Source organism: Tiliqua scincoides, chromosome 2, assembly GCF_035046505.1.
Source record: "Tiliqua scincoides isolate rTilSci1 chromosome 2, rTilSci1.hap2, whole genome shotgun sequence".
NCBI classification, from domain to species: Eukaryota; Metazoa; Chordata; class Lepidosauria; order Squamata; family Scincidae; genus Tiliqua; species Tiliqua scincoides.
The window spans coordinates 144053646-144081293 of NC_089822.1; the positions used below are offsets into that span (position 1 = coordinate 144053646).

The 27648-nt window shown below is 42.9% G+C and overlaps 1 protein-coding gene across 5 annotated transcripts in view; it reads left to right on the forward strand.

Annotated features, from left to right (window-relative positions):
• The window catches only part of CEP112 (centrosomal protein 112), a 362246-nt gene that overhangs the window by 260365 nt on the left and 74233 nt on the right, over positions 1–27648 (forward strand). For 3 of the 5 annotated variants that reach the window (XM_066615054.1, XM_066615053.1, XM_066615055.1), the window contains exons 22-23: positions 18215–18277; positions 22422–22571. In XM_066615054.1, the coding sequence (XP_066471151.1) occupies positions 18215–18277; positions 22422–22571 (213 nt within the window). Of the gene's footprint in view, positions 1–18214; positions 18278–22402; positions 22572–27648 lie in introns of those variants that run through there. The other 2 variants (XM_066615056.1, XM_066615057.1) reach the window with 2 other exon arrangements.

Below are 27648 nucleotides of genomic sequence, written 5' to 3' on the forward strand. Positions count from 1 at the left end.
ATGGCATAAATAATTGCCAAGTTTTTGTTTTATAATCCTTATCAGTAGTAAATCAACCAAAGCTGAGAAAATTACTTTGGGCCATCTGAAGATTTGGTAGCAGTACTGGGTTCAAGCGCATAAACTTGCCTGGTTTATGCATAAACTTGCCTGGTTGGGGGCATAGTGGAATATGAGTGCAACCAGAACAGATATTTCTACAGCTAGTTTATCCTCACTGCCATCAACTCTTTCTTGTCTCAATTGAGTTTGGGTTTATTCACCCTTACCTCCGTCTCCATTTCTAGTTACTAATGTAGATTTCTGTTCCCAGAACCGAGGAACAGGTTATATGCATGGATGCATCACCTCAAATAGCATGTCAAGAAGATTCATGATTATCATGCCTAGAAAGCACTTTTGAAGATTATAGATTTGCATTCAGTGCTGTTCAATGCAGTCTCTATGCACTGGCATAATCTTGTGCTGGTTCCCCAACTATCTCTGCCTTCTGTAATGTGATCCTCTGCAAACATGTTACCTACTTGTCTAGATAGCTCTTATAATACAACATAACCCAAATCAACCCTGCATCTTGTTGGCTTCTAGAAGTAAAGAACCAAGAGGATGGGAAATCTAGATATTTCATCTAACCTTCTATTCTATCATTTTTGCCAGTAATGAACTTTCAAGGTGGTTTTCAGTACCATCCTGTAAAATAAATATGAAACAAGCTAAAATTACCAAACCAACTTAAAAGCAATAGAAAATCTTAAATATAGCATTTAACAGCAGCATAGTAATAAAACCCATTTATAACAAACAGTAAACAACTGCCTAGATCAGTGGGTCCCAGTCTTCTCAGTGCCACAATTCATCTCATCCTCTGTGGTGAGTCGCAATGTAGGAATGACTTACCGGGAGAGTGGGGAGGCCTCTTCTGGGTTGCACTGGGCCACCAACCCACTCAGTTGGCCTCTGTGGGCTTTAGAATGACCCACAGAAGCTTTGGAAAACCCCTTTTGGTTTTTGGAAGCAAACCAAAAGTGACTTTTCAAGGCTTCTGAGGCCAGTGGAGTGGGTTACCAGCCTGGCGTAACCTGGAGGAGGCTTTCCACCTTTCTGGATTGCAATTCATTTGGAGCCAAACCAGAGCAAGGGCAGGTGGGAGGGACCAAGTCGTGACCCAGCACACATGGGCTCGTGACCCACCAGCAGGTTGCAACCCACAGGTTTGGAAACCCTGCCTAGATCAACCATCTCCAAATGATGAATGGATCAAAAAGGCTTTACGGCCTAAGGAAAGACCCAAGGCAGCATACAATCAAAATTTCATAAAACATGCAAAGAATAAAATCAAAACAGCAGCTTAAATCATTTGCCCAGTATCAAATTCGCCAGACGCTTATTGGAACAAAGGTTCTAATATTTCTGCAAAACACTGACCAAGTAGGAGTGAATCAAATATCATATGGAAGAGAGTTCCACAGGTTTGGCACTGGAGGCCTAATCTCAGGTTACTAACAATTGCACCTCAAATGTTGACAAGTACCCATATAAGAGCCTTTGTTGATGACTTCCAGGATTGGGCAGACTCCTATAGGCAGCCAATGACAGTGATACAACTCTTCAGAGGTGGCCTCCTCCTGGTAATTCACTGCTTTGAATTGCTTTAGGAACCACAGTTCAGTTAGTGATCTCAGAATGCACTTCAGTATCCTAAGCTTGGTAAGAACTATAGAACAACTAAAGCAGTTCTAAAGGATTAGGTGGCCTCTTTTTAATACAGTATAACGTCTCTCTTTTCCTGCCCTACACTCCGCCTTCAAAGTTGTTGCTGTTAAGAAGAATATTATATACTGTTTTTCAACAACAAAAACGTTCACAACGTGGTTTGCAGAGGAAATCCAATAATGAAATGGCTCCCTGTCTACAAAGGGCTTTACAATGTAAAGGTATGCAAAAGAAATCCCAGCAAACAGCCATTAGAAAGGTACCACTTAGAAAGGTAAGGTAAGGTAAGGTAAGCTATGGTAAGGACAGTTACTCTCCCCCTGGGTGGTAGTTGTTGATGAGTGAGAATTTTACAGACCCAAATCAGTTCACATGGGCAGGCTATTACCAAACCCATTTTTTTTTTTTTTTACAAATTGAGTTTTTACAAAATGTTCTATGAGAAACTCATAGAACCCTCCATTTCCAGATGTTTTCCTAAATACAAGAGTGTCACTTGAAAAAGTGTAGCTTTGTCTAGTTAGCAGGGTAAGTCCACAGGGTATTACTGTGGATTTGATTTTTAATAAGAACTCCTATGGTTCAGTGCTGTCCCGGGGAGTGTCTTTTTTTCCCCTCTGAAGATGTACCTGGTCTCTATAGTTTGGGATGGCGTAGTTCTGTACCTGGTCTCTGTAGTTGGGAATGGTGGCAACAGATACCAGGGTTTTTCCCCATTCAGCTGCTGGTCCAGTAAAGGGAAAGCAGGGAGCAGGATGGGAGTGTGTACGCACTAACCATTAGCTCTCCCTCTTGGTCAGCCTGCCTTATCGCAGGAGCCCTTTCCCCAACATGGTTGGCTGCAGTGGGATTTGATTCTTCTACAATCACTGCTTGAACAGCCGCACAGTTATCTTTTGATTTTATTTTTATTTTTGCATATTTTGGCTTTGGGAGAAGCTTCTTCTCAAAGGTATAACGGATGTAGTCAGTTTGGCAATAAGCAGCTAGAGCTAAAGGCAAACAGTCTTTGTGTTTGTTTCTTATCTAGCAGGATCAGCTGGATAATGAGAGACAATGGCAGCATTCTGTGCATGCTCCTGTGGTGAAAAAATCGCATTAGAGGATCTAGTGCCACTTAGAAGCTGAGAGCCCAATCCTGTAGTCCGCACTGCGTCTCCGCAGCACGGACCACAGTTGCAAACGTGCCATAAGGCACGTTTGCGGGGCTCACCGCCAGGCTCCTGCCGGAAGTGGCTTAACTCCGGCCCGTGCTGAGCCACCGCCTGGTGGGCGTCCGCGTTCTGCAGCTCAGCGGTGCCTGTGACCACCGGGCTGCGGGGCGGGGACGGGGGCGTTCCGGTGGGCGGGGAGGCCAGAGTGATGCAGGGAGGGGGGGGCATGCCAGAGGCATGCTCAGGGGTGGGCAGGAGGAGGATCCATGGAGTTCTGCTCTACAGTATCCTTGGTGCTCGTGGAGGCTGCGTGCCTTACACGAGCACCTTTACTTTAGCGTTGCCCTTTGGGTGCTACTAAAGAGAGTAGCCCCATTGCGGGGCTGCCTCCCTTACCCGGGGGAAGGGGACAAACGTCCCCTACTCCCGAGGTGCCTCCTGCGGTAGCGTGGGAGGTGCTGGATTCAGCGGCAGCCCTCGTGGTGCTGCCGAGCGGGGACTCCCTGGGCAGCTCAGGATTGGGCAGTCAGTTCAGAAAAACATTACCAGGAACCTTGCATGAATCAGCAGGCTTTCCAGGGCCCACTGCCAGCACTGGCAGAGAGAGTACTTGTTGTTTTAAGCCTCATTGGAAAGCACATAATATTATTAAATATTGTTATCTCACAGCATTTCCTGCAGCTTTACATATTTTATGTTTGTTAATTATGTTAGTATGGTATAGTAATTTGAAACCACACCATGTCCACACAAAGTACCATGCCTCCCAGATTTGATGCCTATAAAAGCTCAAGCCACAGTTAGCCAGTTAGTGTGCTATAGCATTAGAACATATAAGGCCCCTGCTGGATTAGACCATCTTGCTTCTCTCTCAGTCAGTACCCCTCGGAAGCTGACAAGCAAATGGCCTCTCTTGCTGCTGTTCTCCAGCAAACAGGAACTTCTCCCTCTGAAAGGTATACTACTGCCTCTGACCCTCGAGGTAGCGTATCATGTTTAGTAGGGCTTGATAAATGTGTCCTCCACTTTTTCGTCAGTGTACATACCTGTCGAAGTGCCACTCGTTCTGAGGAATGTCTTTTGGTTTTACTTGTTTAGGTTGCTCTGTCTTCCTTTTCGGAATGTGTCAAACTATTTACCCCAAGTATTATGTTCCTTAACGTGTAAGAATTTTAGCCAAATGCTGGATTTGTCTCTCAGTGATGTCTGCGTCAGAGACACATGCATTTCTGTTCAGAACAGAAGCCAGGCGGCAAGCAGTGGACTGCTAGCCTATATGAGATGGACCACTTAATGCCTTACTGATTAGATTCTTTCCAAGAATGCAGGATGAGGCAGACCTTTTTTGGAGTCACTGTGCAATACATTTCTTAAGCAAGACTACATCTGCACAGTCATTTAACACAGATGAGTTTTGCCATGAGGCCCAGTCTACACATAAAACAGAATAAGGTGGTATATATTTGGGTAATACAATGAACTGTGCCATTTCAGACTGCAGGTGGGGAACACTCTGGTATGTTAAAAAAGCAAGCACCACCCCCCAGCTCCCTGCAAGTAGAATGAAGCACTGTGCACGGAAAGGAATGGTAATACATATCTCCTTTATGTGCTGTTTTTCTGTTTTGCAAGGGTTTATGTGGAGGGGCATTCAAAAGTAGTCTCCAACTTGGTGGCACAGTCTGTTTTACTAACCCATTCTGTTGGTTTTTTGACCAGACCTAGCTGTGAAGGTGTCCTGCATATACATTCTTGCTTTGTAACTTAAAGCACATTGGTGGACTGGCGGTTTCTAGTAGGGGTAGTGGTGGACCGTGAATAACTGAAGTCAGCCCACCCCTGGTTGAGAGAACATGCATCCAGATTTTCCTTTCCTTCCCCCCCCCTTCTTTTTAAATTGACTTAAGAAACATGTAAGATTTTAAGATGGTTAAAACATGTAAGATTTTAAAATGGTTGGGAAACCAGGAGTGGGTAATTTGATGCTTTTAGCCCTTACACTGTCTTTTTAATGGGGAAAAAAACCCAAAGTGTTCCAAAATGACTTGCAGCTGCAGAGCATGTCAGGGAATAAAAACCACCTTCATTAAATGGGTGAGAAAGAATTATAATTATTTTGAAGTCTTTATGATCAGCCTGCATATGCTTCATTGTAATATGATACTAAAGTGCCTCAATTATGATTTGTATATTTTGGTGCCAGAAGGTTTTTTTTTTCTCCCTTATGCTAAATTACTAAGTTCTGTCAGCTGTTGGGCTGTCATATAGAGATATAGTAAATCACATTATATTTTGTCATGGATTACACAGAGAAATATATTTGGAAATAGAGATCAAAGTAATTTCACAATCACATCTGAGTGTAGGAAGGATGTTTAACTTGTAGAAAATCTGATTTAGGTGAAACTGTTGCTGTCCTTGTGTGAATCTGAAATAAATTTGAGTATTTGGAGGGTGTGTGTGCATGCCCACAAATAAATAAATAAATAAATAAATAAAAGAATGGGGTACAAATCCCCCAAGTGTTTTCTTTTTCATTCTTACTTCAAAGAAGTTAATTCTGACCTACAGCTGCAAACAGCGCACAGATAAATAATGAAACACTGAGCAGTTGGAGTCTCTAAAAAGTCTTATTTATGTTTTTAATTGCATTCATGATTGAGCAATACATTCCATTCTACTTTTAATTGGGATTTTGCTGGACTTGCATATGGTTAGTCACTGGTTCTGTAATGCTTTCTGATTCTGTGAAGTTGTACAATTTTCTTTTTTTGAAGCTTTTGTTGTATTTAAAACTATTAGAAATAATCCAATATAATATTAGGAATGTTGATTACTTCATATCATGGTTTCTTGGCTGCAGTTCACAAGCAGCAGGCAGATTTTGTATGATTTATCAAACGGCATTTATTAAATTATAATAAAAGCACCCCCTTTAGTTTACTTTTATAATTCATAATTTATCTTAAAACGCAGCACTATTTTGTGCTAATCACACTCCAATTTCGTACCCTTATCCACTGGCATCTTTATACTACCATTTATCTTGCAATTAACCCACAGTTTTAACTGCAGAAGAGGCTCTTCTCCCAAGCCTCCCCAAACTCAGTCTCTTCTCTTGAATTTGCTTGTTAGTTGCCTCTTAATTGACCTTCAGTAATAACCAGTTCTGTCACATTCTACGTATTGCATAAAGTGAAGTTGATTAAAGTAAGACCCTATAACAGTGGTGGCGAACCTATGGTACGTGTGCCAGAGGGGGCACTCAGAGCCCTCTCTGTGGGCACGCACACCCACTGGCGGGCCTGGGCCTGGGGTAGACGGGGCAAAAGTCCCAGGCGCTGAGCCAGGCAGCCTAGAGAGGGGCGCTGAAGCTGCGGTCCCCCCCTGCGCATGTCACTTTAAATAAAACGGAGGCTTTTTCCAAGCCTCCATGTGTTGGGGAGGGCGGGCTGCTTCCCGCTGCCCCCTGAGCTCACTGCTCTCCTCTGTCACTCGGTTGCCACCCCACCTGCTCCACGTTATCTTTTCCTTTTGAATTTTGCCTACTCTGCTCAGCTAAGTTCCATGTTTTTCTCCCAAATGGCTCAGGGCAGTTCACTGGCTGACCACCAGCCAACCATGAGTGCCCTCCTGCAGCCTCGCCTCCTCAACCATTGCAAGAAAAATCCTCAGAGCCTTTGTAGCCCGCCTTTCCTGAGAACAGCTCCCTATTGAGCGCCGGGAGAGGCTTTCCTCCACAGCAGAGGCTGAGACAAGTCCTGCGTGTCTACTCAGAATTAAACCCCATTAGAGTCGATGAGGCTTACTCCCAGGAAAGAGTGGCTGGTATTGCCGCCTTGAAGCCTGCTCCTGTGCGTGTCTACTCAGAAGTAAGTCCCATTAGAGTCAATGAGGCTTACTCCTAGGAAAGAGTGGCTGGGATTACAGCTTTAGAGCCCACTTCTGTGGGTGGGCTTTTTTAAAAAAAATATTTTCTTGTTTGAGAAAATGAGCAGTGGCAAGGTCTTGCAGTCATCCCCTTCCTGCCAATATTTCTTTACCCAGCATGTAATGAGTCTGTGGAACTCTTTGCCACAGGAAGCAGTGATGACAACTTGCCTAGATGCCTTTAAGAAGGGATTGGACAAATTTCTAGAGCAGGGGTGTCCAAACTTTTTGGCAGCAGGGCCACATTATCTCTCTAACACTGTGTCAGGGGCTGGGGGAAAATAATTCATTTGCATTTCAAATTTGAATAAATTTACGTACATGAATATATTAGAGATGGAACTTATATGAATGAATGAAGGTCTTGCAATAACTCAAGGCCTATAAAAGGCCTTGCACAAAGCAAGACTGGCCTTTCCTTCTCTGCCGTTACTGCATCACAGACGTAAACAGCAAGCAGTGGAGGGAGCCCTCGTCCCACAGCTCACACAAGAGGTTGAACAGTTGGCCGTCATGCTGAGAGCAGTTGTGTCAGGTCAGCACGGGCTCCAGCAAGTCTCCGGAGGGCCAGAGGCTTATTGGAGACTGGGGCCCCCTGCAGGTCGGATTGGGAGTCCTTGAGGGTTGCAAGTGGCCCCAGGGCTGGGGTTTGGGCACCTCTGTTCTAGAGGAAAAGTTTATTATGGGTTACAAGTAATAGTAGGTAAAAGATGTTAATTATGAGTTGTTTTTTCTAAACTAAAACCTCAGTATTCAGGTTAAATTGCTGTGTTGGCACTTTGCGATAAATAAGTGGGTTTTGGGTTGCAGTTTGGGCACTAGGTCTCTAAAAGGTTTGCCATCACTGCCCTATAAGGATTTCTGGTAGCACTTATTTGAATGAGAGTTACTATATACAGGCATGTGCCGCTTAACAACCACCTGTTTAACAAAGGACCACATCTGTGACAGTGGTCAAAGTACAACAGAAAGGCTCTTAACTCATTTTTGCCCAGCCCAGGGGTGTACACATTTGTTCCCTGATGAGTATATGCAACACTGGGCAGAAATGGCTTAATGAGCCAGTCAGGTCTCCCATAGACAGACCTGCAGCAGAGTGTCTGTCTATACAGCAAAGAGGCTTTTAAATGCAAAGAAGAGGCAATCTATCTTCAGTAGCCTGTGCAGCCAGCTAGTGTCTGACAGGGAGTGTCTGTTTACACAACAAAGGCACTAGATTGGGCTGAATGTTCACTTAATGATGTAATCGCATAACAGTGGGGATTGGAGAATGTATCCCAGTTAAGTGGTAGACGCCTGTAGTTCAAAATAAAAGCAGTTGATACAGCTGTCCTGACACAATTGCTACATGGGGCTTGCAGGTAGCCTGTGCTTCTGTAGAACTATTGTTTGGGTGAACCGGTGCCTCAGCATGTACAGATACTACAGTTTCCATGATGGCACCAGCATTTTCTGAAGCCACTGTTGTCATGAAAGTCATGGTACTAAATGCACATGGATGTACTGTGATTAACATAAAAAGCACTTCGGCATGTACCCATCCCAGCCATGAGATTGATCGCTGTCTGTTGTGCACATCTCACGGTTCCCAAAGTGATTGCATCAGGGCTCCTGTGATGGTTTTGGTAACCAACCCAAGATTAGCATTGCAGAGTGTTTACTTGAAAGCAGAATTCCTATTGAGGTACTTACCCAGCCAAAAATTCACATCAAAGTGTGTAATACAAATGGCATTAAAATGGCATTTGGTTGCTGAGGAGATATTTGCCCTCTGCACCTCTGACATACGATGGGACTTGGCTGCCTCCCTGGACTTATTTGTTCCCCCGGTGGCTCAGCAATATGTGCTAGGTATTGCTTTGTTTTTTATGTTTGTTAGTTTTATGTTTCATTGTTTAATATTTTTAATGCTTTGTTTGATGTTTTTGCTTCTTACCTGTGATGACACTTTGAACTTTATAATGGAGCTTTGTAAGCCACCTTGGGCATTTACTTCAGCATGGAAAGGCAGGATATAAATTTTTCAAATAAAATAAATAAATAAATCCTGTTATTTTGAAGCTCAGAGCATGCACTGCACTTTGTGCTGGAACCATAGCAGGCATTACTATAGCTATGCCAGCAAATGTAGGGTAGCCCCTCTGTTGTGCACAATTTCTTTGGAAAAATTGAGAGAGAGAGAGAGAGAGCAGGGCCGTCTGCGTTTTGAGTGTGGCATCTTATGATATACATAAGTGAACCCATCCCCCTGGCACTGTCTGGTGAACCAATGTAGCAAGAATGCAGATTAAGCAAAGGAATACTTTGCATCTCTGCCCTGTGTTTGCCAGGATGTTGAAGCTGTTCTGATGAGTATTGTAGTTGCAGATATTATGTGATGAAGTTGCAGAATTGGTGTGTTGAGTAGGATGATTAGTTAGGAGGTACGTGCTCTAACGGAATGAGCAGGGTAGGAGCAGGCAAAGGTCTGAAACATTCCTTAACTGCACTGTAAGAAAAAGAAAAAAAACTTGTGCTCAGTGCTAAATTGTCTTCACAGACTAGAAACACACACAAGCAAACAAAAGAACCTGATAAACTGATATACTGTACAATCAGCAGTGGCCCAAAGTCTTCTGGAGCCCAAGTAGAGTGTCAGATGCCGCCTCTTGGTCCCCTCTTGCAGACATGGGGTGCCACATGCTGACATCCCTGGCCTGACCCCTTTATCTGGCAAGCCAGCTGAGTTCCTAGTCCCAAGTTGCAAGGCACAGAGAATCTCTCCCTTGCTCACACACTTGCTCACCTTTGTCTGTCTTCTTCCTTCCCCAAACTTGTCCAACTGGTAGCTCCCTTGACCTACTGGGCCACTGACCATTGCTCCCCATTAGGTCTACAAGCCTATTGTCAGGAAGAAGGTTTTTTGTGAGGATTCTACTAGCTCCCATGGCTAGTTTCTGCGGCTCCCCAGGAGTCACAGCTCACAGTTTGGGAATCGCTGCTAAATACCCTACCTGTAAACTTTGATTTTACTAGTCTCTAAGAGTACACAGAGTACTTGCCAATATATCTTTGTTACCTTGGTAGTCTTAACCATTCCGGGACTCAATTGTTGTTGACATCAGTCAAATTATTTAATCCTGCATCTATTGTATAAGACACTGTGAAATGGAGGGTTTTTTAATTATTATTTTTAGAATATGGACCCATTTACCTTAACTCCTTGATGTGAAATTCTTTGCTGTACATCAGAGAACTGTAGCTTCTTCCCTGGAGCAAGACTTCTTTCTGTAGTTCCCTCCCTACCTTTATAAAGTTTGCTTACACTTTCTCTCAGCTAAGTAGAGAAAAATAACTTGCATATGACTGTTGCTATGCCGTTGTGGTTTAAAAATATAGATTTTATTTCATTGTTTGACTAGCTTAAGCCTGTTGTTTGAGGAATTGCACGCTGGAAAATATACTCAACATATACCTACTGAAATTCATAGGAAATGTTCACATAGCATTGTCTTTTGGGAGAGAGACTAGAGATAATTTTTTAAAAATCATGTAGGTTATTTCTTGAAAAATGATTGAATGTTGAATGCCTTCTTTGTCATGGAATTACAATTGATGTTCATTACAGAATGCTACGAAAGTCTTTGAAAAATCCACTTACTGCCCAATCCTATCCCCACTATTGGTGCTGACATTGCTATGCTTATGGAGCACACTTTGCATCCAGTGGGGGGGAGAGTGATTTGGAGGCCTGCCAGAGGTATGTAAAAATACTTTTTATGTACCTCTGCATAGGCCCCCTGATGGCTTATGAATCTCCTTGAACCTATACCAGCTATATAGCTGGCTTACATCTGAGGAGAGAATGGGAGTGGAGCAGGCTGAAAAATGGGGGATGGGATGTGCATTTGCTTCCCCTGCAACCTGCTCTGCCCCTTGTAATGCCCTTGGTACTGGATGCTGCGCATGCTTCATCCAATTGTGGGGGGGGGGGGAAGGCGATTAAGAGATCTGCCAGAGGTATGTAAAAACTTTTTTTTATGTGCCTTGGTGTAGGTACTCTCACTTCCCTGCTCTGGCACCCCTGCCTCTCTGCCCTGCCACCAACTTATCAGCACCTGCAGAGCCTCCTGGAACTGCTGCTGTATACACTGCGTCTCTTATTGTGGCAGCAGCTTGGCAGTACATGACATTGGCTTGGCTTTTGCGCTACAGTAAAGGTCCTTGTGCTGCTGGTATGCTAGTGCCAGTAGCACAAGGCCCTAATAGGCTTGGGGCCTTAAAATCTTAAGACAACATATGATCACATTAAACTGCTTTCATGTTCAGTCAGGTCATTGGTTCACCTGTTATGTCAACTTGAACTGGCACCAGTTCTCTGGGATCATGGGCATTTCTCATATGATCTGCTTCCCAATTTCCCCTCTTTGGAGATGTTGAGGCTTGAACCCTAACTGTCTACATGCAAAACACTTGCTCCGCTTCTAAGCTATAGATTCTTCTTCTTAAGATAAGTGTGAGCAGCCACAGTCCATTTGCATCCCCCAGATTCCTTTGGGAGCGTTATGATTCCTAAGGATCCATGCTTGTTTTTAACACAAGTGGATGTATACTATTCAGTTTTGTAAATTATCTAAACACCCTCAACCAATGCAGCCACTGGACTGCATGCTGGGTGGGTGGGGGCGCAGTCCAGAGGAATGGCATCCGTAGGAATAGCACCAGGGTCAACTTCAGGACTGGCAGGGCCCAATGCAGGGTGCTTGCGCAGGCCCCCACCCCAGTTCACCAGGCAGCCACAGCAACTGCAGCTGTGGTGAGCAGATGCTTGCAAAGTGTTATGGTGCTCCATGCAAAGCCTGGCACCTGGAAATAGTTGGTGTGACATAACATTACTGCCAACAACTTCTGGGAGGCTCATTTCAGACTGATCAATCCAGGGGAAGACATGCTAATCCACACACTGTTCCCTGTGCTGTCTTCCCAGGTTGCCAGGTGCTGGCTGCAGCAGTGGGAGATCTGCCTGCTGCCACAGTGCAGGGACCCCAGAGAGCAGGGCCCAACATAGGCCACATTACGTATCTTAAGGCTGACCCTGAATAGCACTACCCCGCCTCTGATTGTACATGCTGACCCTCCTCCCAGAAGCAAGAAACCATCCCTTAAAAGACCCACAGCCCAATCCTAAATTAACCCCCCCCCCCATGTATTGATGAAGCCACACCAACAAAGTACCCGCTACATCCTGCAAGGGTGGGGGCAAGAGTGGAGGTCCTCTCAATTTAAGGGCATTCCCTTATCTTGGAGCAAGCCTCTGTTGCACCAATGGGCCTCCTGGGATCTGCACCAGCGATTTTATTGGTACAGGACTAAGGAGAGTAAAAGAGAAGGAAGGGGAGAGGAATAGGGATAGGTTCCTTGTGCATGCCGGTGCCACCACATGTACAAGGAAAGAGTGCAAAACAAATACTATGTTGGTGCAAGGACATTAAATGACAGGCGAGACTAGAGGAGAGATCAGTATGATGTAAGCATTTTAGAGGGAGAAATAACACAGTGCTTTGAAGAGAAAAAGAGAACAAGCTGTAGGTATGGAAGAAATGACAAAAGTTGCACCTGCTTAAAAGCCCAAAGAAGTCTCCATCTGCACTCAGTTGATTAGTTCTAAATTGACTGTAGGGTATCCTACCATGTGCACTCTGCCCCATTAAAATACTGGGAATACGGTATGTTCTTTCAAGCTCATTTTTGTACACAAGTTCTAAGAGCATACGGACTAGCTTCAGTACCTCTTGTGCTTTACAGTTATCGCCTCCAAAATCAAGCAGAGACAGATGGTGGTTTTTAAACAAAGTTAAAGAAGGCATATTTGAGTCATTATTGCCCATAGTTAGAGTTGTGATCACCTGGTAGCGAATAATTTGACTGTGGTCAAATACAGTGAACCCACAATTTAACGGACTCCGATTTACCAGACTTTGGAAATAATAGAAGTTGTCCACTTCTTTAAAGCAAGTCATATATGTTTTGTGCATGTTCTGACAGGCAGTGTGAGCATTATAACAAGTGCACTCAGATTTCATGGATTTTCACCATTAACGGGAACCGCTTCCGCCTGATTAGTCTGTTAAATTGAGTGTTCAGTGTATTGCCCAATATTCCATGAAATCAGGATTGTCCCAGTGTAGGTGGTAACTTAGTTTTTTATTTCATTATGATATCATTTGTTAGCAAGAGCAGGAATGACAGCTGCTTGTCCCTTAGCCCAGTCACTGTTGGGGACAAACCTAGCGACATAAAGTTTCTTCTAGTGTTTATCTGTCATAACTACAACCACCTCAAAACAGGAACACAAGCAGTCATCAGTGGCAAAGGCCACTCCCAAGGATTGTCCGTGATTCTATCTTGCTTGCTGCAAGCATCAGGGAGTATCAGTTTTGTAACTCTAGACTAACTCTGATGTTCCACAAAAGAAACCAGAGTTCAATGAAGCTTTACATAACCTTATCAAAAATCACAAATTATTTCCATTTTTAAAGTTAATTTCAATGTTTCAGAGTGATGGTTCTTTTTGAAATAGCATTAAATATAAATCTGTGGCTGATTTAAGTATCTTTTATTTGTGTTGCTCTAGTAAAGTTAACCCTTTAAGGGTGCAATCCTAACCCACTTTCCAGCACCGACATAAGGGCAATACAGCTCCAAGGTAAGGGAGCAAACATTCCCTTACCTTTAGGAGGCCTCCATGAGTGTCCCCCAGCTGCAGGATGCAGCACATGCCCCATTGGCACAGCTATGCCAGTGCTGGAAAGTTTGTTAGGATTGTACCCTAAGCTACTTTGCCATTATTTGACTGGTCAATTGACTAAATCTTTTTGACTGGTAAGAAACCCAGCCTTCCCTATGATGTTGCCCAGTCTTTTCTTCAGCCCTGCTGTTGTCACAGATCAAGCAGGTTTTTAGAACACTACAAAACCATTTTTGAAATTAGTGTAACCACCTTGAGCTGCAATGACTATGTCACACCAACTATCCAACTTTTGAATAATGTATTGTCTGCCTCCAGCCTTAAAAGTGCTCAGTCACAATCCAACTCAGAAGTCTACTGTTGAGTCTATGCAATATAGCTTGACTGTGTCTGTGGAGCAGTAGGGCAACGGAAGAGAACTGTCCATCTGTTACAGGATGCTTTTGGGTAATTAAAATCATGATATTTGATCTTGGTAATTTTATTAGTGCACAAAACAATATTTCTCTTCTCTCATTTCCTCTGCCTGTGCACAGGCTAAGTAGCACAGGGAGAGGAACAAATGGAGGCAGCATTCTTATTGTTGACTACTGTGTATGATTCACATTGAGATTAATTTATGGATTAATTTCAGTATAATTGCAAGTTGACATGATATACTGAAATTAATCCATAAATTAATCTCAATGTGAATCATACACAGTAGTCAACAATAAGAATGCTGCCTCCGTTTGTTCCTCTCCCTGTGCTACTTAGCCTGTGCACAGGCAGAGGAAATGAGAGAAGAGGCTATCTTGCCGAAACCTTTGCCATCAAGTAGCTTCCTAATGCTAGGAATTGTTTGCAGGTCTTTCCTAAACTGTGCACGAGAGATCACATGCCATACGTTCCTCGGTCACTAGGGCAATACAGGTTGAGCTAAGGACAGAATCATAAATAAAAGGATTTTGATGCTGATGTGTGAACTTCAGAGCTGTAACACTTGAGAGACACAGCTGCTCTTGCAAACTATGAGCCATTATGTTTTTGCCAAAACCAAGCCCATTTGTCATTTCCGTTCTCCTCATGGCTGCTCATCAAGGTATTTAGGAATGAAAACTTTCACTTAGGCAGCAGCCAGCTGCAGAGCTCATTCATTCAAGCAAACCACAACCCAGTGTTTATGATGTCAGAACTGATCACTGTACAAGCAATTGTTTGTAGTGTCACAAACGCTGGCCCACAGCTCAGCTGAGTGAGTCAGACAGGAGAAGAGGTATGCTTCAAAAGTTCTCTTTACAAGACAAATATCTTGTTAATTGGCACTTCTGATCTGACTGGCTCTGTTTAAGGAAGTTTAACAAGGTTTTACCAGCATGATGTGTGTTAGTTTTCTGAAGAACAGTGCCATCAAGCTGGGAGTTAAATTGTATCTGCTAAAATATAACAGAAGAGCAAGCAGATAATGCAGTCTTCATTAGCACAGTATCTAGAGTTTTCAAAGATAGCACAATACAGCCTTTTGATCTAATTCCAGCTAACTGTTAGCATTCAGTATTTGGATGAAATGTAGTGTAGTCTGCAATGTGGATATAATTAGTATAGAATGCTGGCATATAAACGTACTGCATACCTGTAGCAGCTTTTTCTCACTCAAAGAATAACAGCTAAATCCTATTTGGACACTGCACTGACGGCACACTGCTGCCGGCATGACGTCAGTCGTATCCTAATCCTGTCCAGACAACACTATGCTGGCGCAACCCTCCCAGTAACGCTGGTGCAGCTCTTCCCAGTAACACCTACGGCATCCATGGAAACATTGTCACTGCCCGTTATCCGTGGAGCAGTGTCCTGATGTCAGCATGTTATCAGTGTGATATATAAGGAGTCAGTCAGTCACCACATCCACCACATCCACCAGCCCTAATGCCAGCACCAAGCAGGGGGTGGGTGCGGGTGCAGGGCCAGCGAGTGACAGGCACCAACACCATCCATGTACAGATTCCACAAGGACACCATACACACAAATATACACATTCATTCCATAAATATATTTTTGAGCAGAGTAAGAAGAGAAAGATAGCTTATTTGTAAGAGGGTAGCCATGCAAAAGAAACACACGAGTCTTTCCACGGCAAGGGTTTGAACCCCTGTGGGGACATTCACCAGCTGGAAGGAACGGGGATGGAATTACAAGGGTAGCCTAAACAACACTCAGGCAAAGCAGGGTGCTGACAGCTGACTGCACAAAGTTGCAGACTGGGAGGCAAGAATGCTCACCCAAGGGACTTGCCCTTGCCAGTAAGCCACTCACCTTTTGCATGACTGGCCAGAAACATCCATGGCAGGGACAAAAGAAGCAGGGGAACAGGTCTAGAATCCACACCAGCTGCTCCACAAAGCTGTTCTGTAACCACCCAGATGCAGCAGGAAGCAGGCAAAGAATTACCCCTGCTAACTGGGTAAGAGGCACTTTTTAAGTGGGTGCTCTTCTTTTATTTCGCGGGGGGAGGGTAACTGGCCCTCCTCACTCTAGCACTGACTTTTCTAGTGGCTGTCTGCTGGTGTTCTTTTGCATCTTTTGAGATTGTGAGCCCTATTGGGACAGGGAGCCATTAGTTGTTGTTTGATTTTCTCTGTAAACCGTTTTGTGAGCTTTCTGTTGAAAAGCAGTATATAAATACTGTTAATAATAATAATAATGAATGTCTCATCCGCCATTTAACACCTTGCATCACTGCAAATAGACACACCTGGCTGGAAGGCTGTAGCACTTGGACCTATCAGAGGGTGCACTGCTTAAGCCAATTATTGCAAAGGGCATGTGAGTGACACTAGGCACCTACTGCCGTGGCAGCAAAACATGCCCCATGGCCCTTCATCACTGGCTCCTTCAGGTGTGGCTGTCTGTATGCTGCTATCTTCTGGTAACTGCCTGCTTCATTGACCATGGCAGCAGGAAATGGGGCTCATGATCACTGAGTAGTATTCCTCCCACTGGAGGACACAGAGTATGGATGCCACAGACCCTGGGAGCAGAGTGACCCCTCCATCTCTGAGTTCCACCCTGAGGGCAGCCAAAGTAACAAACAGTTAGGGTGGGAAGAAGGGTTCCCTATCTCTTAACAAAGAGGCAACAAGTGTGATTGATCCAAATTTCTTATTGAACTGTATCAGTAATGGAGCAGCATCTAAAAGTGAAACACATAAGGAGGGTTGCCAATCATCTCCTCCCAGCAGGGCTATTGTGCCACTGCAAATTATCCAATAGATGTTCCCTTACCCCAAGGAGACCTCCGGCAGCTTCCCTGGCCCCACAGGATACAGTGGCGGCCATTTCAGCACTGCTGGGCACCAGGGAAGGATAGGATTGGGCTGCCCATGCCAGTGTGCCTGTTTTCCACAGTCAAATGTTGAAGGGACCCCTTAGGCCCTAACTCTCTCTGCTTTTGATCACCTGTGGGTGGTCTACTACACCTGTACATGAGTACTTTTTGCTTCTGTAGTCTTCCTTTCTAGCCAAAGCCAAGTTACTTTCTTTTTCATATTTACTTTGGAGACATTCATTCTGACCTATAGCTGCGGAACTGAGCTCTAAAGTGAGATCATAGGTTTAGCCACAAAATCAAAGTTGCTTTGACTATTTTTCTTATACTTTTCTCAAAACTCAGTGGGCGTTGCCCAGAGCTTCTTGTTTCATTTTATGAAGAAAAACATTCCATGTGTGCACACTGATTGTCCATGGCATATGCGGAGTATTCCTTTTCTCCATAGGAGAAATTCATGGATCAGAGCTGAGGCATCATTATGCCATCTTATCCACAAATATATTCTTAGATATTTTGCATCCACTGTGAAAGTATTTGTCCATGGTTTCTGAGACAGCCTATTGGAAATGAATAATGATTATTAAGCAAAAATTTATTTTTCAAAAATGTGACCTGTATATGATGAAAAATAGCTGAGAATTTAAGGGGGAGATCGGAATAATTTCAGGAACTCTGCCCTCTCAGTTGCATGTGATATCAAAATAGAAACCACCCTTTATTCCCAGGTTTCTTCATAACTTTCTTATCTTTGAGATATGGGAGATGAGCCCTGAAGAGAGAGTGCTGAGGGTCATGGGGGCCCAAATGCTTCCATAGCACATTGGATTTTTACTATAATAGCAGCCAGGTTTTAGTAGGAAGAGTGAAATACGACAAAAGGAACTTGCAGGCATCAGCTGGCACATAAAATTGTAGAATGTGAGTCACATTGTACCCTCGCAGCCTCCAGTGGAGCCTGTGGCTTTTTTCCTTCTCTTTTTGCTTTGCACTGAAATGAAGTCATACTGATAAACTGTGTCTCTCTTTCTCTTCCCCCTCCCCTTCCTTTAGAAAAAAAATACACAGAGGCCTCTATGTTTTTCTAATAATTGGCAGCAGAGGTACTATTCTCTTCCCTCACCCCCCCCTTCAAGTGATGAATAGTTGGCGCTAGATCAAAGACAAGCCCTAGCGGTTTTTTGGCTGCCACAAAAGGGCGTTGGAATTGGCAGAGCTCCCAGCTGCTTAGTGATAGGCATGTAGACGAGGTGCCAGGCAATAGGGGTCAGTGGCAAAATGTCTGTACACGTTCTTCATCTGAGATAATCTGGTTTCCTCTTTTTTCTTTTCTCTTTGTGTGTGTGTGTGTGTGTGTGTGTGTGTGTGTGTGTGTATTTCAGACCAACAGCAGGTTGAAGCAGATTGAAAAGGAATACAGTCAGAAATTTGCCAAATCTTCACAGGTAGGAAACATGAAAACAAAAATTTTCTTCTTTAGGAAGCTTGGTGATGTTCTTTTTTTCCTTTCACTTAAAAGTGAAAATAGAAATAAACCCATCCTTGTTTCTGTTCTTAAAATGCTAGCATTTAATTTCAGCTCATCTCATTCCCTTCCCGTCCCCAAACAATTATATCCTAATGCTAGCAAATCATGCTGCTGTTTGCTTTATGCAGTTTATAAAACTATTTTCCCTCCCACTCTCTCATTAAATGAATTTATTTGCCAGTCTCTTGGGGATTATGGTATTTTTTTTAAAACAATAGAAATGATGGCCTGGTTCAGATATAACAGGAAACCATGGTTTTCCACTATGTGAATGAGCCCTGGGAGAAGCTGCAGGCTTGAAAACATAAGAGCCCAGCTGAATCAGGTCAAATGCCCATCTGTGTCTCAATTATGTCCCCCCTCAGGCACTTTCTTTCTAGACTGAAGAACCCCAAATGCTCTCCCTTCATAAGGGAGCCCCAACCCATTAATCATTTTGGTCACTCTCTTCTGCATCTTTTCCAGTTCTCCTTTATCCTCTTTCAGATGTGGACTACAAAATGGACTCAGTACTCCAGATGTGGCCTTACCACCAATTTGTACAATGGTGTAATCATATTGGCTGTTTTATTCTCAATCCCCTTTTTAATTATCCTGAGCATGGAATTGGTTTTCTTCACAGCCACCATACACTGGGTTATCACTTTCATCGAGTTGTCCACCAGTACCCCAAGATCTTGCTCCTGATCCATCGCTCCTGATCCATCACAGCATATATGCGAAATTTTGATTTCTTGCCCCAATGCGCATTACTTAACACTTACATTATGCTTCTCTTCCTACTCTTTTACGTAACAGGATAGGGAAGTTTTACTTGCACTTTGAAGTAGACATGATTCTACATTACATCCTGTCATTTACTTCAAACCATTTTAGCTAAAAGCACACTGGGGTCAAATTGTGATTGGAGATCCTGGTTTATTTCCTAAATGCTCTTTGAAGTAAACCATAGTTTCCTGCATTCAGATGTAATGTGGAAATGATGGTTTACTTCAAAATGAAAATAGGAGAGGGGAGTGGAGAGGGAACATGTGAGTCTTCACTATGTGGTAATGTTTTGGAAAGCCATAGTTTCTAGAGTGGATGGGAAGGCTCCTGCCCCAAAATTGCTCATGTTCCCATTCCATACATTTGCATAAACGGTAAGCACCAAACCTGATGGAACTGAAAGACTGAGGTTTGTTCTTATGAGTAACGTTCCATGTAAAAATTACAGGGACTCCCAGCGGAGCTGCATGAGGGGGGCAGCTTTGGAGCAATGATGTCATTACCAAGTTGTGGTGTGCTATGAACGAAGCTGCATGGGGCTCCAATTCTAGCTATGCAACATTGCCTTATAGAGGGAATGTTGCTTATGAGTAGATCCACTAATACAAAAGGCTACAGCCTGCTTTTTCAAGTGGCATGGTAAAGTCCTTACCAGGCAGGAGATCTGTTGTCATCCTTCTCTGGGAGCAAATCCACTGATGGGGTAAACTCCAGCCTGCCATTTGAAGCAGTGGGTCTACTGAGGAGGTTGGCAGTGTTTTTGATATATGTTCAAGAACATCTTAGAAAAGTTCCGCTTTAATGACAGGGATCTGAAGCACTAATCAATTACTTCCCACATGACATGGTGCAAATTGTATCAAAAGTCCTCTGGAGAGATCCTGGGAAGTGTAAACATATCCCTAGTTAGCACTTCAGTGTTTATCTGAGGAGGCTATCATAGGGGTTTTTTATTGTAGCAAGTCTTATAGGCCACATTTTGGTTTTAATACAAGGAGAGAATGAAAAGATTGAACTTCATCTTTAATTGTGAATGTCTTCGCTTCTTTTGGGTTTTGCATCAGCCTCACACTATCAGTTGAACATAGTTTTTGTAACGTAATGTTAAGAATAGGTCACTTGTACCTTTCATGTGGTTGTACTGCTGACAACATCAGCCTAATCTAACTCTCTGTGGCCTCTTGGAACATTCGCTTTTAACACCCACACACACAAAATATATTCCAAGAAATTCTCTCTGAAGTTTGGGCAAAATAAACAATTACCACTTTTTTCCTGAGAATTACTGCCTGAAGTATTTTCTTGTCTGTCAGCTTCTTTTAAAGTTTCTTAATACAAAAGTCTCTCTGCTTCTCAACCCAGAAGAACTTTCAATGGGAGTCCCATCCAGGTATTCCTCCCCTATTCTACATATTTTTACCTTAATTAAAAGTTACATTCGCTGCACTCTTTGATGTACATTTTCATGGCCTGTTTTGGAAGGATATAATGTGGTCTTCCAATGAATCAGTCCCAACATGCCACATGGCACCTCACTTGGCCTGTCTGGTTCTGCATTTGTCTGTGCTACAGTTCCAAAATATGAGACGTATGTAAGCAGTGCCAACCCAACCTTGAGATGAGGTGAAGAGGATTGCATTCATGGCACTTTGTGAGGGGTCCAAGGGGGTAGTGGATTCAGGGTGCGTTTCACCTTGAGCTTGCTGCCGCCTCCTTCCAGCCTGCCACTACGCAAGCCTCAGTGACCCACTTCCTGCTCTTCCAAGCAAGAGGCAGATGATCTGCCTCCTTACCTTGCTCCCTGTACAATTTGCTTAAAGTCAAGTGCAGGACGTGTGTTTTTATTTACAGGGACAGAGCATGCCATCCCTTTAAATAGAACCGGAAGTCTCTGGCTTCTGGGTTTGATGAAACCGTGCAAGAATCATGGTAAAGAACCTTTTTCTTATCTACTGTGCAGTGGCAGAGGAGGCAGCCACGGCTTCAGTGTAGGTGATACCCCAGGTTGTGCCACCTATGTGTGTACATTGTGCTTGCATACTTGGAAAACTCTGATGCCCAGCAGGAGTAATATCAGTCATTTAGGGAAAGGGAATAACTTTATGATGATCTCTCTTCTTAGAGCAAAACAAAAACCCACCATGTCCCAGATGTGTTCCCTTATTAAATATGTTTTCATAGCAAATCCTTTACAAGGGACAACTGTTTCCTTTGTGTTACCCTTATTGCTGCAAGGCTGACTGAAATGTTTATGCTAAACAGTTTCAGTACACCTCACAGTTTGCTGCTAAACAGGGACTCCAAAGCTTGATACTTCAAACAAGCATACTCATGGATGGATGTCTAAACACCATTGCCTCCCAATCTTCTGCATGTTTACTCAGAACATAGAATCTGCTGTCAAGTAATTGGGCAAAACATTATGGCCTTCGATAACAGGCAAAAGTTATAACACTTTAAAAAAAAATGATCCAAAATATGACAAATGCAAATGTCCTCCATGTTGTTACATTACATGATTTTTCTATACTAATTGGCATTTCTAAATGCCTTCTTCACACAATCTGGTGCATGCAAACAGGGAGTCTCCGGGACAGGATGGGGGCTGCATCGCATCCCATGAAAATCTTATTTTGAGTGTCACGGCACTCTCCTTAGCAATGTGCATTTCAATGCAAGAGGCTGCATCCAGATGGGAGAGTTGACACAGTGCCCTTGCGCATATAGAAGGACTATCAATGCATGTAGCTGTTTGGGTCCCTAGCCTCTATATGTGCAAGGGAGCAGTGTCAACTTTCCCTTCTGGCTGCTATACCCTTACAGTACTCTGTCCAAAGTTGATGAAAAGTGAGAATTTCTTTCTATTTATATGGCAGATGTCATTCTTTGGTAGTTAGTTCAGAATGTTCTAAATCATTGCAATCAGACCTCAATCAGTGTGCAGAAATGTTTCAAATGATAGATTTTCAAAATTATTTCGGTGAAGTGGAAAATTAGAAACCCACATTTTCACATCACAAAAATGCTTTGTTCCGGTAAGTAAATTGCAGAATTTTATAGTGGAAAATTTCCCCAAATATCTTCATGTTCTGCAGTTTTATGCTATTCTCACTTATTATATTTCTTTTCCTCTGCATAGAATTTTCTGCTTGCTAGTGTGCAATATGTTAATCGAAACTATTTAGTTTTCACAGTGGAGTTTGCCAATTCAGATTCTTGTGTCAAGCATGAATACGTGCAAAATATATACTTCTTACTTTAGTTGGAGTTTTAGCATGCTGTTTTCTTTTTAGATCATAGCTGAACTTAAGACAACCATTTCCTCTCTGACAGAGGAAAGCAACCAGCAGCAGCTTGCTGCAGGAAAACGTCTGCAGGATATTTTGCAAAAGTTTGAAGATGAGAAGCAGCAGCTGATGAGAGATAATGACAGAGCAATCAAGGTAATCTGGGACTTTGAGTTAATGATGCTACCAGCTGTTTGAGTGTAATTAAAAGTTTTGAAAGAAGTGGCAGCCGCCACCTGAATGCATGTAGAATTCATGTTCTGATAGCACTCAGTTCCATTCACTGGACTAGAAATGTGTAATATATTTCAGGACGATTTTCTCTGGGAGATAAGATGCCAGAATAAGTGGAGGCATTTTTTACAAGTTTGAGCCACAAATTTTTAATAACTCTAGTAAACTTTCAAGTGCACAGTAATAAACATTTTTTTTAAAATTCTCCTACTAGAAAATCTCTTACCGTTTCCCTAGAAACTTAATGTAGAATATATTTGTAATATTCTCTGTACTAAAAAGCACTCATCCCAATCCTGACACTTCTGATAGCATTAGTAGAAGTAAATGGGAAAAAAGACTTGCCACCTCATTTCCTTTTGATTCAACAAACTTCATGCACATTTGTGTTAAATCATTGTTTGAATTAGTAAGTTGTTTCAAAACTGACATCTACTGAAGGTAGCATCTACACTGAAAACTAAAGACTCAGGAAACCAGTGTCCATCCAGCTGAAGACTCCTTAGTGGGTATGTGAGTGTGTGGTCACTTGTTTTAACAATATCAGACACTATAAGCATGAAAATTCTCAATGATTGGCCCTGTATCTGCTCATATGGGGAAGGGGGGAATAGACTCTGCCTTCAAAGCTGTTCCCTGTGGCCTTGGGCCATTTGGTCTTGTGTCCGCTCTTATTTACCCACCGTTGTCTGGAGTATTGCAGGTGTCTGCAGTACCAAAAGTGATGTCATCTCCACATAGGTTTGTCTTCCAGCTTGCAGTATTTTGTTGGTATTCAATAAGCTATTTCAGTATGACCAGAATGCTCAATTTCTTGAAACTGGGGTGTGGGAGAAATTCTGTTCCAACCCTCTAGGTCAGGGGTGTCCAAACTTTTTGGCAGGAGGGCCACATCATCTCTCTGACACTGTGTTGGGGGCCGGGGGAAAAAAAGAATTAATTTACATTTCAGATTTGAATAAATTTACATAAATGAATATATTAGAGATGGAACTTATATTAATGAGTGCTAGTTTTGCAATAGCTCAAGACCTTTCCTTCACTGCTGTTGCTGTGAAACAGCAAGCCATGGAGGGAGCCATTGTCCCACAGCTCAAGCAGAGGTCAGACAGTCGCCCACATGCTGAGAGCAGTTGCATCGGGCCAGTGTGGGCTCCAGTAAGTCTTTGGAGGGCAGAGGCTCATTGGAGTTTGGGGGCTCCCTGTAGGCTGGATTGGGAGACCCCGAGGGCCACAAGTGGCCCTTGGGCTGGAGTTTGGGCACCCCTACTCTAGGTAACCCAAGGTTACCCAAGATATCATGGAGGTAGAAAATGTGCCTGAACCAGGTTTGAAGTAGATGACAGAAAAATGTGTTCCAAGTGATAGGAGTCAAAACTGCACCAAAGTGAACCAAAACTATCTGCTGTGTAGGTGTGCCCTAAGTTTCAGGAGGCTTGAATGAGAAAAACAGTACAGTTTGTTTTGAAACTGACTATTTAAATGCTTTGTTGATTAAGAATGAACTATAGCACTGGTTCTCAAACTCTGTGGGAGTTCAAGAACCAGGGTAAGTCTTTGCGCGGGCGGGGTGGAAAGCAGCGCCATGATCCCCTGGATTTTGCTGCTGTGGGGGATGTTTTGTACATTGCTTACTTGCTGCCAGGGTCTGGGGGTGCGGGGAGCCCCGTGGAACCCTCTGTAGGGCTACCCGCAGCTTGTAGAATGTTTAAAAAAAAAAAACAATCGCAACCCACTTCTGGTTTAGCAATTGTAACTGGGAAGTGGGTTGCAATTTTTTTTAACATTCCCCAAGCTGTGGGGAGTCCTGCAGAGGGCTCCACAGGGCTCCCCACACACCCCCAGATCCTCACAGCAAGTAAGGTAAAAAACAGCCCCCACTTCGACGTGATCCTGGGAATCGTGTTGCTGCTTTCCCCCTGCTTCTGCCCCTCAAAAGGAAAAAGCCAGGGATCATGACCCACCAGTCTGAGAACCACTGGGCTAGAGATGATTAGATTTTAATATACAGTATATATAAAATATTTGCTTAATTAAATGTGTTTTACTGCAGAATTCTTTTTCCAATAACAGACAAACCTGATGCATTTCAACCTGTGTGAGACATAGGTTGCAATCCTAACCACACTTTCCTGAGAGTAAGCCCCATTGAACAAAATAGGACTTACTTCTGAGCAGACTGGTTAGGCTTGTGCCCTGAGACTGAGCTTTATTTTCAAGAGTTTCCTTAGAAGAGTGGCAGCACATTTCCTTCTTCCTGACACATCAGGTGGTGTGAAATAGTTCCTTAAAGTGTTTCCCCCCAGGCAAGTAAAATGAATGAAAGGTTACTCTCAAAGGAGCTACCCTAGCCAACCTTGAACAATCTGAGTTTCAAAGGAGGAGAAGCATTATCCTGTATTACTAGATAAGCTTATAATTTTCATAGCAGCCAAAATGGTATGGAATAAAGTGACCCTCAGACCATCAATCTTCTTTCCCCCACACCCTCCCTAAAGATTATTCAGAACGTGTTCATATGGAGAGAGGATACAAAAAATGTTGTATCTGTATTCATTTGTATAATAAGAGGGCAGCCTGGCATTTCTTGTAGTTCTTGTCTGCATTAATGCTGTTTTTCATTGCTACTTTGTCTTGTTGGAAGCACTTACATCTGTTTCTTCCTAAGCTAAATGGGACTGTGTCTTATTTAGAATTAACAGAGGCTTTTTGTAGTGAGAAGACAAGGCTCTTCCTTTCACTTCATGTTCTGCTCCACCTCTGTTGGTTTAACTAGAAGAATGTCTAAAATTAATGTCATAATTGGCATGCTCAGTTTGCCTCAGATTTCATTTTTTTTTTCCCATCGCAGGTTACTAATGTGCAAGAGCTGCTATGTGCTTTGATTAAATTTCAGTAAAATATTAAGTCTAGTTGTTGTTGTGATTATGCATCAAGATTCATTTTTTGGTCTTGTATTAATCAACGCCCATATGTATTCATGCGCATTCATATCCTGTAAGGAGGGGAAAGAAGACGCAAAGGGAAAACCAATGTTGCTTGTACAGCAGTCTGAACAAAGTCCACCAGTCCAAAACTAGAAGAACAGTGAGTCACCAACACATTACCATAGATACTCGTGAAATTTTTGCCAAGTAATCAAGCTCCAATTCTCACTCTGCCTGATCTCCTGTTCAATCAGAGGGCAGAGCCTTTCAACTCTAAAAAGTTTCCTTCCTCCACTCAGCTCAGGCAGGCACCTCCTTAGTTACTATAGTAACTTTCCGGGGACATTCCAGCCAAAGTTAACCTTTCATTCTCCTTCCGTCTGCTGCAGCCTGGTTCTGGTTCTGCTTGGCAAATGCTTGCAAAGCAGATCTGTTTTTGGAAACACCAGGATGGGACCCTCCTTCCCAGGCTACAATTCAGTGCACCCTTACTTCAGAATAACACCCATGGAAAGCAGTGGGTCTACTTCTGAGGAAAAAGGGCTGCAAATATATGCAGCTGCATCTCTCTGCTGTGAATTGCACACTCTCAGTTATGTGTTATGGGTTGTATGTTGTACGTAGAGCCAGACACCTTAAAGGTGGATTTGATTCATGGTGGTTCCCAACCTTTTTCACTTGCATATCACTTGGCAGCCCATTTCCATAAATTGTACCCTTCATATTAGCAAAATGTTTGTCATTAATAATACAAGCCTTCATCTCCTCCATATGAAAGCCCAGACTTCATGTATTCATCACGTATTTTCTCTTTTCATCTGTTTGAAGAACAGAAGACTCTGCCTTTGCACTATTTGCACCAGAAGTGTGCTGAGAAATTCTGGGTGATTGATCACTTTCCATATTATGTTTCAGCTTTTTTACTGTGCTGGTTTTCAATCACTGGTTCATAAATGAATTGGTGACCAAAAACTAGCTATTGGTGGGGCTTTCACAGCTACCTCCCTTCCTGCCTTGCTGGTCCTTGCAAGAATTCTGGAGCACAACCTGCCTTTTTTTGCCATTATTCCATTCTTTTTCAAGTATTCCGAAAGGTCCTGTTGAGTGTCCCTGGGAGTACATGAGTCCCAGTTTGGGAACCACTGTTTTACTGGTATGTTGTTTACAGTGCACTTACTCTGATAGGGTTTACAAAAAGGTGGTGAAGACCAGAATTTAAAAAAGAATAAAAATGTATCTTATGATCTTTTACTATGTTTTTAATAATTTAGAGACTACAGTTCTTAGGTAACAATTAGTGGTAGGTTATTTTTCAGGATCTGGCCTCAGATAAAATCAGACAAATCTATACCCCCCTAAGCTTAACCCCCGACTTATCCGAGGGTCATAGAAAATTCCATGGTTGTTGGCTCAAAACCTGCCTTTATCTGTGTGGTCGACTTATAGGTGAGTATCTGTGGTGGGTCCTTTCTGCAGGCATGATCAGATAATTTGGAACCAAAAAGCTCTGGAGGAAATTCAGATGGGGAGAATTTTATAAGTATTCCTAAGTATTCACTCTGCATGGATTGGTAACATTCAAGATGCTTGCATGCATCTGTCTATATTTGTGCATGAACACATCTTGATACTGCTCTCTACAACACCTGGTCCCAGATATGTGCACCCTACTCTATCCTTGCCTTGTTTTCACTCGCCTTGATTTTCAGAACTTCATCTTGAATTTCTTTAGCTCTCTGTGACCTGGTTCTGATTTCTTCAGAAGTTGCAATGGGTCCAAAGTCAGGGCAGGAGGGAGAATGAGAGATGGCAGAGTGAGAAGTGGCCGTCCTATCTGTTACACTGGAATGTTAAGAGTGACCTATTTAAATGCCTCCTAACATATCAATAACAGTTTTTTTAAAATCAGGGGGGTTTTATCAGGCTTTTAAAAATTTGTTCAAAGGTGCTCATCATATACCTTAAATAGTAATATTTTCTGCATTGATTGCACAGTGTGTATCACAAGCAAACCTTTGTGGTAAATATTAAAAGCTACCTTTAAAAAAAAATCGCCAGCCATCTTCCAAAAA